This window comes from Marmota monax, unplaced genomic scaffold (genome assembly GCF_021218885.2).
Source record: "Marmota monax isolate L192 unplaced genomic scaffold, Marmota_monax_Labrador192_F-V1.1 WCK01_AAM20220418_F8-fsc00004, whole genome shotgun sequence".
Lineage (NCBI taxonomy): Eukaryota > Metazoa > Chordata > Mammalia > Rodentia > Sciuridae > Marmota > Marmota monax.
The window spans coordinates 7,969,261-7,982,250 of record NW_026692881.1 but is presented as its reverse complement, the minus strand read 5'-3'; the positions used below and the strand labels follow the sequence as shown (position 1 = coordinate 7,982,250).

The 12,990-nt window shown below is 39.8% G+C and overlaps 1 protein-coding gene across 2 annotated transcripts in view; it reads left to right on the top strand.

Annotated features, from left to right (window-relative positions):
- Nucleotides 1–12,356, top strand: part of Htr7 (5-hydroxytryptamine receptor 7) — a 90,986-nt gene extending 78,630 nt beyond the window's left edge. Inside the window, exons 2-4 of one of the 2 annotated variants that reach the window (XM_058581076.1) lie at nucleotides 2,715–3,470; nucleotides 8,094–8,181; nucleotides 10,701–12,356. In XM_058581076.1, the coding sequence (XP_058437059.1) occupies nucleotides 2,715–3,470; nucleotides 8,094–8,181; nucleotides 10,701–10,712 (856 nt within the window). In that variant the 3' untranslated portion in view covers nucleotides 10,713–12,356. Of the gene's footprint in view, nucleotides 1–2,714; nucleotides 3,476–8,093; nucleotides 8,182–10,700 lie in introns of both variants that reach the window. The other variant, XM_046450154.2, reaches the window with a different exon arrangement.
- The last annotated feature ends 634 nt before the right edge of the window (nucleotides 12,357–12,990 follow it).

Genomic DNA, 12,990 nt, shown 5'->3' with positions numbered 1-12,990 from the left:
ATATTTGAGGGCTATATGTTATTTTCTATGCAGTCTTCTGTTGGTTCCATGTCAATAATTAGACATAAGCGCTTTTATCCTAGTTAAGAATAATCTTTGTCATCTCAGGATGGAAGACATACATTCACTTTTTCATAGTAGTATTAGGATTTAATTTTTACTTTTTAATCCTTCATCCACATGGGGTTTGTATTTAATAAGTTGAAAAGTAAGAAGTCAATATTATTTTTACCTGAATTGCTGGTTAGTTGTCAGAATTCATGAAGATCCATTTTTTTACTACTAATTTTAAAATGACTACTTCTTTTATATTAAATTCTTTATTCCAAGTCCTGAGAAAGTCTGCATAGGGGAGCTGGAAAACAAGGAAGGAGCCCCAAATCCTACTTCCAGAGAGACTGGTAGAGAGCAAGGGCTAGATCCAAGAAGAGGGATCTGTAAGGGACTTCCTTCAGGAAACCCACAAATTCCTGAAGCAATGCAAGGTAAGGAGTTTTTTGTTTGTTTGTTTGTTTTGTTTTGTTTTAGTGAAATGTGTGCATTCAGCCTTCAGCAAGGATCAGCTTAATTGTGGGCCTCCAGAGAGTACCAATATCTTTCTTTGGGGGTTACCTTGTATATTTTAAATTGTTTTCCAAAAACTTTGTTTCCATAGCTTGAAACTCAAATAATTCCACAAAGCAATCCCAATTTAATATTTTCCTTTTATTTCTCTCTCCCTGATTCCTTTTCTCTTTTTGCTTTCTATGTAGTTCTTATTTTTGCATTCTCAGGAAAAAAAAAATCCTTCTTTCTCTTCTCCATTCTATTTGGGAGCCAAAACATAATCCTAACTTCATCCGATAGATCTAAGGAAACTAACCTAAGGATAGTTCTTATGGGTCAGCTTAAAAAGGAAAAGGTAGGGAAGAACTTATGAAATGAACACTCATGTGCCATGAACAGGTTGAGCTCTTGGAAATCATCAGAGATCCCCTTCAGCATTACTGTGGACTCAGTCCTTCCCTTCATCCCACGTGTTTTACTCTTTCTCCTGCTTTCAAAATTTTTGTCTCTTATTTACTTCTGTATCTCTGACATTTAGAACAGTCATTTAGAAGGAGCTTCATTAATACAATCAGTTCTCTGTATGTTCTGTATTTGCAAATTCAACCAACTGCTGATGGTACACTATATAATTAGGCCTACTGTGGTTGTGACTATACTGAACATATAAAGACTTTGTTTTTTTCTTTTTACTACTCTTCCATAAACAATATAGTACAACAGCCATGCTCATAGTATGTGTAACATACTAGGCATTGTAAGTAATCTTAACATGATTTAAAGTGTATGGGAGCATGTATGTAGGATATGTGTAAACACTATACTATTTTATATAAGAACCTTGAAAATCCAGAGATTTAGGAATTCATGGTGGTAATGGGGATTGTGACCTGGAACCAGATCCCTGTGAATACCTAGGGATGTCTATATTTGTTGAAGTAATTAAGAGATGTTCTTGATGAATGAGCAAATTTGGCTTATTTCTTTTTACTGTATTTCAATTTTGCATTGCAAGTGTTGTAGTGACACTCATTTTCCTTGTAAAAGCAGGATTTTGGACTTATGTGGGATAATTTAAGTATCAAGTGTATTTCTAGCAGAAAATTCTTAAGTTCTAATTTGCCAATTGACTGACTTTTAGAATATGATCTGTTGGCAAATTAGGGACTGTCTATACCTTCCTTTTCATGTTTCAGGAGTGTATCTTTTACAAGTATAAACAAAGTGACCAACATGTATCTGTCTTTGTTTCTCAAGTGCTTTTGTGCATCTTTCCCAAAATGAAAGCTAAGGCTATTAAATATAGAGGGAAAGTTTTTTGAAAAGCTGAAAAATATTAAGCATTTGGCCAAAGAGGTTACTGTACATGTTTTCTCTGTTTTCTGAGTGCCTTTTGCATTAAAATCCTTCATAATAGAAATGAAGAAATATTTATTCTCTATATAGAACCAAGCACAGGGAAAGTGTTAGGTTTGCCTAACATATTTCAGAGTTGTGCCCTTTCTTGTGATCCACCTCAAAACTGGCACAGTGAGACAAACTGTTTTTATTTTAAAGAATGTTCCTCAGACATTGGTGTTGTGTAAGAATTTTCTGGGATAGGAAAAAAATGATCACTTCCTACTTCCCATTCCCAAACCTGGATTCCCAAAATATCTCACCAATTTCTGTGGGTGGAACAAAATGCTTTTGCTACACTATAAAGGGGAAGTTAAGATGCATTAAAAGCTACTTGAATTAAGACAGTAGAAGTGATCCACGATGGGATCATTATCCAAGGGTGGTAGACTTTGATTTCTGAGAATGTGTTACAATATCCCACATCCAGCTTGATATCTTGCTCCTGGCTGGTTTTGGTGGCTGTGGGTCATGGGAAGGGGCAGGTTATTTAACCTTTATGATGTTTGACTGTGTGGATTATCAGAAACTTCAAGGTATGAAAAAAGCATGGACTAACTTTAGGGCCAGAGGGCTCTCCGTCTGACTTCTAATTGTAGAAACTTGAGTGAAAGCATAACTTTTCCGATCATCTTTCTGCAAAATGGGAATAATGATGCCTACCTAGATGAGATGTCGCAAGGATGGCACTAGTGTCTGGCTGGTAGCACTTCCTCAGTGGACCACTTACATCCCAGTATTCACCTGTCCTCTTTCCATTTCCCTCCTAGGTACCTTGGGATCACCCGCCCTCTCACATACCCTGTGAGACAGAATGGAAAATGCATGGCAAAGATGATTCTGTCTGTCTGGCTGCTGTCTGCCTCCATCACTCTCCCCCCACTCTTCGGATGGGCCCAGAACGTGAATGATGACAAGGTCTGCCTGATCAGCCAGGATTTCGGCTACACCATCTACTCCACCGCCGTGGCGTTTTACATCCCGATGTCTGTCATGCTGTTCATGTACTACCAGATCTACAAGGCTGCCAAGAAGAGCGCTGCCAAGCACCGGTTCCCTGGCTTCCCCCGCACCCAGCCCGAGAGCGTCATCTCCCTGAATGGCGTGGTGAAGGCCCAGAAGGAGGTGGAAGAGTGTGCAAATCTGTCCCGACTGATCAGGCAGGAGAGGAAGAACATCTCCATCTTCAAGAGAGAGCAGAAGGCAGCTACTACCCTGGGGATCATTGTTGGAGCGTTTACCGTGTGCTGGCTACCCTTTTTTGTTCTCTCAACTGCCAGGCCCTTCATCTGTGGCACCTCCTGCAGCTGCATCCCGCTGTGGGTGGAAAGGACATGTCTGTGGCTGGGCTATGCCAACTCCCTCATCAACCCCTTCATCTACGCCTTCTTTAACCGAGACCTGAGAACGACCTACCGCAGCCTGCTCCGCTGCCAGTACCGTAACATCAACCGGAAGCTCTCCGCTGCTGGTATGCATGAGGCCCTGAGGCTTGCAGAGAGACCTGAGAAGCCAGAGTTCATCCTGTAAGGTCATTTATCACTGTTTTTATCTTTATTCCTCTCCCTTTTATACAACTTCTTGAAGCATATTACAGAAGTCTTCCCAAATCCACAGATAGCTTATTTTCTACCATTTATATCAGATTTGAATTCAGAGTAGTATAGACTCCAGTTCTCCACCCAATAACATTTCAATAGCCAAAAAAAGATAGGTACCTAGTTAGGTTGGAAGAGGAGATTGATTTTGCTCATGAATTGCAATGGATGTGATTGATGACAAGGAAAGCAATATTTTCCATTCTTTCTCCATAAATCATATCTAAATTATGTCCTCATATCTGAATTGCTGTGACATTATCATTTTAATTGCAATTATTCTTCCCTCTGGTAACATTTTTTTGATGATCTCATATTTCACTGATAATTCTTCTTTTGAGGAAGGAAGCAAAATGATGTTTCCAGAATGGGGCCACAGAAGATGTGAGGATGGGGCAACGTCTTAAAAGCCTTGGGAGCTTTCAGGAAGTGCTGTCTGCCATCTTGGCAGTTTGATAGAGTTGTTGAATTTGTCTGGGAAGCCTTAGTGACTTTCTAGGGAGAAATTGCAAAAGTGTGTAGAGATCTGGAAAAGGACCACAAAGAGCTGACTGTGATCAGGAAATGAAATTTCACAAGCAATTCATGTATTGGCAAGTTTTGGGTTGCATAAAAGGATGGAGACAGGAGAGTAGAGTCAGCAGTAAGTTGAATGAAAAATTTTCCTTAAGTTTAAGTACAGGAGGTATCTTCATATTTGATAGCTGAGGGAAAAGAAACTTAGAATGAAAAAATGGGCAGGAGAGAGGAAGAGGTGCTCCTTTGTACTGAACCTAGAAGGAAGGAATAGACTAGAAAGTAGGGACTCACCAGCTGAAAGGGATTTTCCTGGTCATCGTGTTGTCACTTGACAGAAGAGGTAACTGGGGTTTAGAGAGTGAGTTATCTCCTACTCAGCTAGTGTCCCAACTAAGTCAAGATCCCACACTGTCTAATCCCTAGTGCTACACATTTTCCATGTGCCTTTATTTAACAACTGAACATTGTAGCTATGCTAATTCTCGAGCTGGACGCAGCTTCTCAGGTTTTATTTTTATTTCTTTTATATACACTCTGTTGTTCACAATATAAAAAGTAACATTTTAATAAAGTATAATTTTAGGTTCCAGAACAGGTACTATGAAACAACTTCAGAGAGTCTAGGCCTATAAGATTCTACTGAATTTACCACTAGTATTTGCCCATTAGATTTTGAATATATTAAGGGAAGAAGCTAAGACTTAGATTTCTTTTTGCAGTATAATGCCTGATATATAGTAAATGATAAAAAATAATAATTGCTAACAATTATTGAGCACCTACTACATGCTATACACCATGCTACCTGAAAAGTAGGTGCTTCTAGTATCCCAGTTTTTAGAATAACTTAAGGCTCAGGGATATAAAATAACTGATTTATTGGGGTATGAATCACCCCAATACATGTGCTTTTAATAGTTAAGCAAATTACTTGTCAAATAAATGATTTCAGTCTGGAGATAGTGAAGAGCTGCTGAATATTTTTGAACTAGGAATTGTAGTCACTTCTCTTTAAGAAGACAACTAGAATAACCTGCTAGTTTAATTAAGTTAGGTTCATTAGACTTACTGCACAGTGGGAGGACACCTACTAGACAGAGTCTTAGTAGTTTTTTGGAGAAAGAAAATAAGATGAGAATTTTGGTAGAGTTTTAGGGATTAGCCTGGGTGTTTATAAAGTGGAAAAGTGATGGTTTCATGACCTAATGGCTTGGGATTGGTGAATAAGGTGAAGACTTAGAAGCAACTATTAAGGAGAAAACTATTAGTCTTGACAAGTAAGCTATTTTAGTTGGTTCACAGTCTTATCTCCTGGAAGCAGCTCTTTCTTGGAATAAGAAGCTAGGTTATCTTGCCTGGTCCTAGGACTGTTCAGCACAGGAAAAGGAAAGCATGTTGTTTCAGTTCTTTGGAGAACCCGGATGAGGGAATGTGTTTGAGGAAAGTCTTGGCAGTATGACAAGAGCAGACAGAAGGGCAAGACTGGTGGTAGGGGGTCCAGCGAGGCAGCCACATATACTGAGGATTCATTCTCAGTCACTATGTGTAATCAGACTCTATGAAAATTCTATCATTCAATCCTCAAAATTTCATGATAGGTTAGTTTTTTAAAAAATACCTTTATTTTATTTATTATTTTTATGTGGTGCTGAGGTCAAACCCAGGGTCTTGCACGCACGAGGCGAGTGCTCTACCACTGAGCCACAATCCCAGCCCTGGGTTAGTATTTTTTTTTTCACCTTCGTTCTGAAGATGACAAAATAAGGACTTGAAAAGATCAAATAATTTTCCCACAGTCATACAGATGAGAATGATAGAGATGAATTTGAACCCAGGAAGTTTGTGCTTAAAAGTGCTTTAGTTTCCATGCTACTTTTATAAAATAAATCGGCCAATCTAAAGTACAAGGGCATTTGCTTCTGTATCTTTAGTTAGTATGGAGGCTTGGGTGTTGTTTTCCTGCTAGTCTAAGACAAGGGTCAGCAAAATTTTACTGTCAAGGGCCAAATATTAAATATTTTAACCTTTGCTAGCAACAGGGTGTTTATCAAAACCATTTGTCCTTCCCTTTGTCATTCACTGAAATAAGGGAGAAATTGCTGTGTACCATTAAAACTTTATTTGCAAAAGGAGATAACCAGATGGATTCAGACCACAGGCTATAGTCTGCTGCCTCTTTATTTAAGAGAATGACTCTTCCTTCATTACCACTTTCTCAGCTTGAATTATAGGACATTCAAATCATTTAAGCTGATTGGCCTAAAAATACCAAACAACTTCAAAAAATTTCTAGTGATAGAGCTATTCTACAGTTGTCGTAGCCATTATTTTTCTAATTCTAAACCTGGCAGTGTTCTAGATAGTGTTGTCATATTTATGTTTTAGTTTTTTTGTTTAACTGCCATAAACTGAGGTGGATGATACAGAAAATATGTGACCTCTTCCTTGTTTTTGTGAATATATTTCTGTTGGAAATACCACATAGAAACACACACATATGCTATGATTTGAAGGTTTATGTTCCCCTAAAAGTCATATGTTGAAATCCAGTCTCCAATGCAATAGTGTTAAAAGGTAGGCCATTTAGGAGGTGGTTGCCTGAGGGAACTCGTGTGTTCTTTCCACTATGTGAGGATATAGTGAGAAGCTCTCATCAGACACGAAGTTTGATGGTATATAGATGGTGGTTTCCCAGCCTATACCAATGAATTGCTGGTGTTTATAAGCTACAGAGTTCATGGTATGTTGTTATAGCAGCCCAGGCAGACCAAGACATATGCACTCAGCGTTTTTGTACCAGGAAAGGTGGAGGCAGGAAAACTATAGATTCAAAGAAGAGGAAAATATCTCAGAGTTTACACTAAGATTGATCAGAGACGCCTTCCTGAAGGATATGGGCTCTGGTATGCCTATGAGGTGATCAAAGGAAAACTAAAGGTGAACAGAAGTGTTGTCCCAGGTAAAGGGGACATTTTACATAGAGGCGCCATAAGTGGGAGCTTATGCAAAAGACAGTCTGACTGAGGCTAAGCACTGGGTGAGGGAAGAGTTGGAGATCAGAGTAGAAATGTAGTCAAGACAAAATTATGAAGGATCTTCTATGTTAGCTTCAAGAATTTGGGCTTTTAGTGTAGATAAGTGGTTCTCAACCAGGAGTAAATTTGCCCCCTCCCCTGCATACATTTGGCAATGTTTGGAGATGTTTGGGTTGTCACAAGTGGAGTATAGGGAGAGGTTTCTATTGACATCAAAATAAGAGGAAATGCTAAAGATCTTACGATATAGATATCAGCATCCCAATAGCTAAGAATTACCCAGACTCTATTGCCAAAGTTGGGATACCTTAATGTGGACAGTAGTTGTCTGTCCATGAATCTCTGCAACCAGACAGTGTAGTCATCAAAGTAGTGATGACTGATTCTGTGGCACCGTGTGGGTTGAATCAGAAGGTAAAGACTGGATATAAAGAGTCTCTTTGTTGGTTTGTTTTTTCCAGGAACATGCGGTCCTATGGGGTGTAAGACATGGTGCTGGGCATGGGGGGAGAGTAGAGAGATGAATAGCGATAGTACTTGTTTCTGGAAGTCCAGGTGGCTGTGGTGTTGCAAAGGCTTCTAGCTAGAATAACAACCTACATGGTCCACACTGCACGGTTGCTTTCATGCAAACACTAGTTAGATAACCTCAAATAGCTCATAATCTCCAACGGGTCTAAAACACATAACCTGTCTCTAGTGTCTCTGCAAGAATGACAAAGGGCATCCAGTTTATACTTCCCAGCAAGTCTTCTAACCCTGCCACAGAGCTCTGGTTCTCATACATCCAATGGCCATGCCTTCCTTAATTTCTCCAGCTCTTGCTTCGCATCTGGCTGCTTGTGTTCCAGTCCCTATTACTTTTGCTCCTGTGCCTTACTGACTCCATGGTTTTCCCCTCCTGCGTTAACCACTTTCCTTTCCTATGTGAACAATTTACTAGACTGTGTTGCTATTTCCTATTATTTATCCACTTTTTTCCCATTTTCTTGATCAGAGTCTCAGAAGCCCAGCAGGGACTCGCGAATTTTCCTTGGGTTAACGAAGTGAATAGTGGGGAAAATGCCGCGAATACTTTTGAACTGGTAATTTTAATTCAATACTATCAATGTTAATCATTTTCATCCTTTCACAAGTATTCAAATACTGATAATACCCAACCAAATATGATAATGTGATATAAACAGGGATTCTTTTTTTATTTGAATTGCCATAAATCACTTTTAATTTCAATGACTGTCTTTGATACCATTTATGATCAATACTGAAAATCGGTTTCTATAATACTTCCATCTAAAAGAATGTCAAGAAATTGTTTCCAAGTAGCTCTTTGTTTCCCTCTCCCCTTTTCTCTTTGGCAATTGTACTGTTTTTCTCTTCAAAGAGTCTCTTATAATCCCTGTCAGTTGCAGTGGTTCTAAGCAGTAACTTTTAGCAGAGTAACCTTGAATTCCTGCCATGAATTCTGTCAATAAGCTGCTCCAGAGTTTGTGGAAATCAGGGTGATTCTACCCTTTCTTTATGGAAACCAGTGATGTACAAAATAAAATAAAATGAAATAGATCCCAGAGGAAACTAGAACCATCACAGCTCCTAAAACCCTGGGTGTCTATGATGGGCTGTTGCCTTAAAGACTGAAACAAACAAACAAAAAATTGTTATTTCATGGATAAAATCCTCTGCAGTAGTATTTTCTTCATCATCAATTAGCTGAAATTCAACATTTTACTTTTACTAAATCATCAATTAGTAATAATAATAGCTTATTTGCTTTATGATTTGCGATTGCTTACATTTTAACTTTGCATGACTCCTTAAAGTGGGAAAGACAGATAATTTCCCTCCTTTTCTCTCTCCCTCTCTCCACCCCCACTTTGTGTTTTTCCAAATGCTGCTGATTAAACCCAGGGGCCTGACATGTGCTAAGCATACATTGTTCCACTGAGCTACATCTCCAGTCCTATCCTCTTTTGCTTTATCTTTCGTTTTCTTACTAGATAATAAATACACATAGTCCAATGTAAAATCAAACAGTACAGAGGGATGCATAAGAAAAATATGCATTGAGGTGGGACTAAAGAAAGAGTAGGATTCTAACAAGAAAGGGTGGTAGGAGTGGAGGTGGGGGTAGGGGCTTTTTAAAGCAGATTGACAGCAAGGTCAGAGTGGTGCAGCTGTGGATGGAGGTGGATGAGGAGCCTGGGGCATATCTTCAGCAATATTGAGAAACTGGGTAGATTTGGGTCAGCCTAGAAAGACAGGCGGGCAGGGATTGGAGGAAGGAGGTGAAGACTTTTGAGCAGGAGTAAGACCAGACTGTGTGGGGGCATCATGCAACCAGGGAGGCAGGGTCACAACAAGAGAAGGGAGATGAGTGAGGAGACTAATGTAAGAGTGGGGTCTCCTGTTAGGAAGGCATGCACCGGGAGGCTAGTTTTGAGCCTGGGAAAGAGGCCACAGGTGTCCAAGCTATTTGGAAGCTGGAATCCCCCTGTGACCCTGTGACTGGTAGCAGTTGGGTCATGAGGAAAAGGACTTGTAGATGATGCTGTGGCTGAGTCCTGGAGGAATTCAGTAGAGTTCATGAACTGGTGTGAGTGCACATGAGCTGCAGAGGAAGCATAGGTGTGGTCTGTCCTCAAACTGAGGAAGAAGCAAAGGTCCGACCAGATCTGTGAAGCATGACTGTGAAGCACAACCTGTTTCCAGTCCCCACTCTCATATAACCAGGATCCTGGAGAGCTGGGTCTGGGCTCCTGTACCTTCTGTCCCCAGGCATCATTGTGGGAGACTGAGGAGCAAAGCCAGACACCCTGTCCTATGGAGAAACGGACCCTGTGATCAGGAAAATCCATCCATAGAGTCACCCATCTGAATGATGGGGCTGGGAGGGGTATGAGATGAGGGTGAACAGGACAGAAGGCATAGTAGCTAAGAGATAGGGGTTCTTTCAGCAGGGTCAGGAGGCTGAGGCTAGGAACACAGCCCTAGGCTTGTACCTACTAGATCCAGCTCCTAAGCACAAGGTGTAGGGTGGTAAGTTGAGGCCCATACAGGTGTGGAGTTAGGGGAACATGGCTGTATACCAGGGGAAAAGGAGTCTTTCTCTGCCGTTAGCTAACAGTTCTTCATGACTCATGCCACTTCTGTAAGTATGGGTGGGAGGAAGCAAGGGAAGGATTTTCCAGTTTCTGCACATACAGATTATAGTAACATACCTTCCTAGTCTGAAGAGGGGGGGACACTTCTCATTAGTAGTCTTTTTTTTTTTCAAGTAGGGCAAGTGCTATAGTATTTTGCAAAGATTTTTGAGAGCAAAGCCAGTTTTGGCAAGAGTTGTATTGTCAAAGACAATTTCTAACTGGGTTATTTGCGGTTGATTTGCAAATATATTAAGGGATTGGCAACTTGTGGAAGTTATAAAATTTATGAAAAGAGGCACAGCACTTTTTCTTTCCCTTTGGAGATGTTCATAAACCCTTATAAGCCACAAATAATTCAGATTACTGACTTCTGTAAAATATTAAATCCACCCACCACCAAATGAAAACTCACAGTTCTGCTAAAACATTTTTCTGTCTCTCTCTTTCTTTCTCTTTTATAGACAAAAGTCTGAACTGTAGGAAAAAAGGTCATGAGTCATGATCCAAGGTGGAATAATGGAGATGAAATAAACAAGGCAAAACGGGCGGAAACAGAACGAAATCATTTACCAAGACTGCAAAATGGAATGTGGCTTCTATCCTTTCTTGATCTAAAATGTGACCAACAGTGATCTGTTGTACAAAGTATTTTACCGGGGAGATGATGACCTCTCCTTTTTTTCTGTGGATCAGTGCTATTTTGTGTGCAAATGAAAATAATTCTCAGTGTAAGATAGTCAGATCATCTCAGCAGTGAGCACACTAACAGAACTGAGTTCCAGAAGGAAGCAGTTTCTGGTGCTTTGCATACATCCATATCCATGCAAGCTGGAACAAGTTCCAATGCACACTTCCCATGCTTCTGAGTCTAGGCATTGCGGTGAATATTCAGGAGTCATTCATGAGGCAGAATGTATTTTATTGTATGACAGAAGGGTGTCTTTCCAAGCAAACTATGGTAAGCATAGTGTTGAATATGTTGCATGTCGTGTTAGAAAACAGAATCCAGTCATCAGCTAATACAAACGATTTCTCAGAGCAGTGTTTGTTTCAAGCTTCTGTCAAATAGTATGGCTTTTCTGCAGGGTCCCTGTGATTTCTCACCAATGTACTTTCTTTGTGAACTTCCTTACTGTTATGGTGTAACTCAGGAAAAGATGGATGGAGAGAGGAATAAAATCTGAAAAGACTTTTCTTGGATTCACACATTTGAGGGGTCCTGAGAAGTGAGGGGATTCCTTTTGTGAGGATTACCTGAATGAAGAGAGAGGGCTACCTAACTGCATTGTATATTAACATGATTATTGGCATGTTGTTTACTATCATATTATACAAGGGTGCATTGAGCCCACGGGGCTGGTCCCTATACTGTATGTTATAAGGAAGACGTGGGCAAAATAGGTTTACACGGAGGGTGGTGGTACTTCTGGAGACGGAGCGTAAATATGTACATTCAACTGAGTTATGTGAACTGGAGGTCACCTGCACCCCTGTTGACGGATGCTCCAGAACACCACCCTGTTTCATCTATATAGAGTTTGTTTCCTTGTTTTCTGTATCTTAAATCAAATGTGTGCCTGAGTAATTCTGTCCACTAACCCCCTCCCCCAAATAAAAAATGGTGTTGTTAAAGGCAGATAAGAAAACAGAAATGGTCCCATTGTGGATAGTATTTTTGTAAGAAATGGAACTATGTAGTAAGTCTAAGCTAAGAAAACAGGAAGGCAGGTAGGTCAGAGGAGAGCACCTGTAACTATAAGGAGAGAAAAAAAAAGAATGCAGATCTTCGTTTGATAAAAGAGAACTGAAAGAGAATATTATTTTCCTACAATGAAGGAAGCTGTCCTCTCACAGGAAAAAGTGGATTTCCGGTGTGGATTATGGACTTTTTTCGATGGACGTTGACATTGCTTCTTAACAGAGACAGAGAAGGGCTGCCTTTTGCAAGGGGGAGGTGGGCACTGTCCTTTCAGACAAAGCTTGTACAAATTCCTGAACCGCAGATTTGCTAAAGTGACATATATACTTATATTAATAATTTAAATGATTAACTATGGTCTGATACATGTTGTTAAAGTTGAAAATGTTTTATTATATTATATCAAATAAAGGTTATTTATAGCCCAAATAAACTGATTTAAGTGCTGGTTTTTAATAAAAGGTGTGACGTCATACATGCTGCTATACGAAGGATGGCAGAAGGGCCAACTATAAGTGTTTGCTAAAATCCTAACAGGTGGCTAACAGTTCTGTACTAAATTCCATTTCAACACAAGGACACATCCATTTAATGACATTTTGTTTTTAAACTGTGACCGTTCATTCCTTGATTTGACCAGTGAGCATTTACTGGGCTCCTGCTGTATTCAACACTGTAAGCATCGAGGGAACAAAGATGGCTACAGCATAGTCCTTTTAATAAGTTTGCCATCAGGTGGAAAACAGGCACATCTCAGATTGTCACAACATAGAGTAAGTGCTCTAGCAAGTTGTAGGGAGTGACATATTTCTTCCCTGTAGTATAAAACAGAGCCTATTTGGTGGGATTGATTTATGTTTATAAGTGTATTTCTTTCCCATTTCTTAGAACCTTAGGTAGTCAAACTCTAATTCAACCTAATTTGAATTTTCAAGTATTGAACTATCTGCTTCATTCTGGCTACAGGGGCTGTACTTCATTTAGACACTGTGCTCTAAGTGTTTGGCAGCACTAAATGAAAAGAAAGGGTAGCAACTGGAAGGTAATGAGAA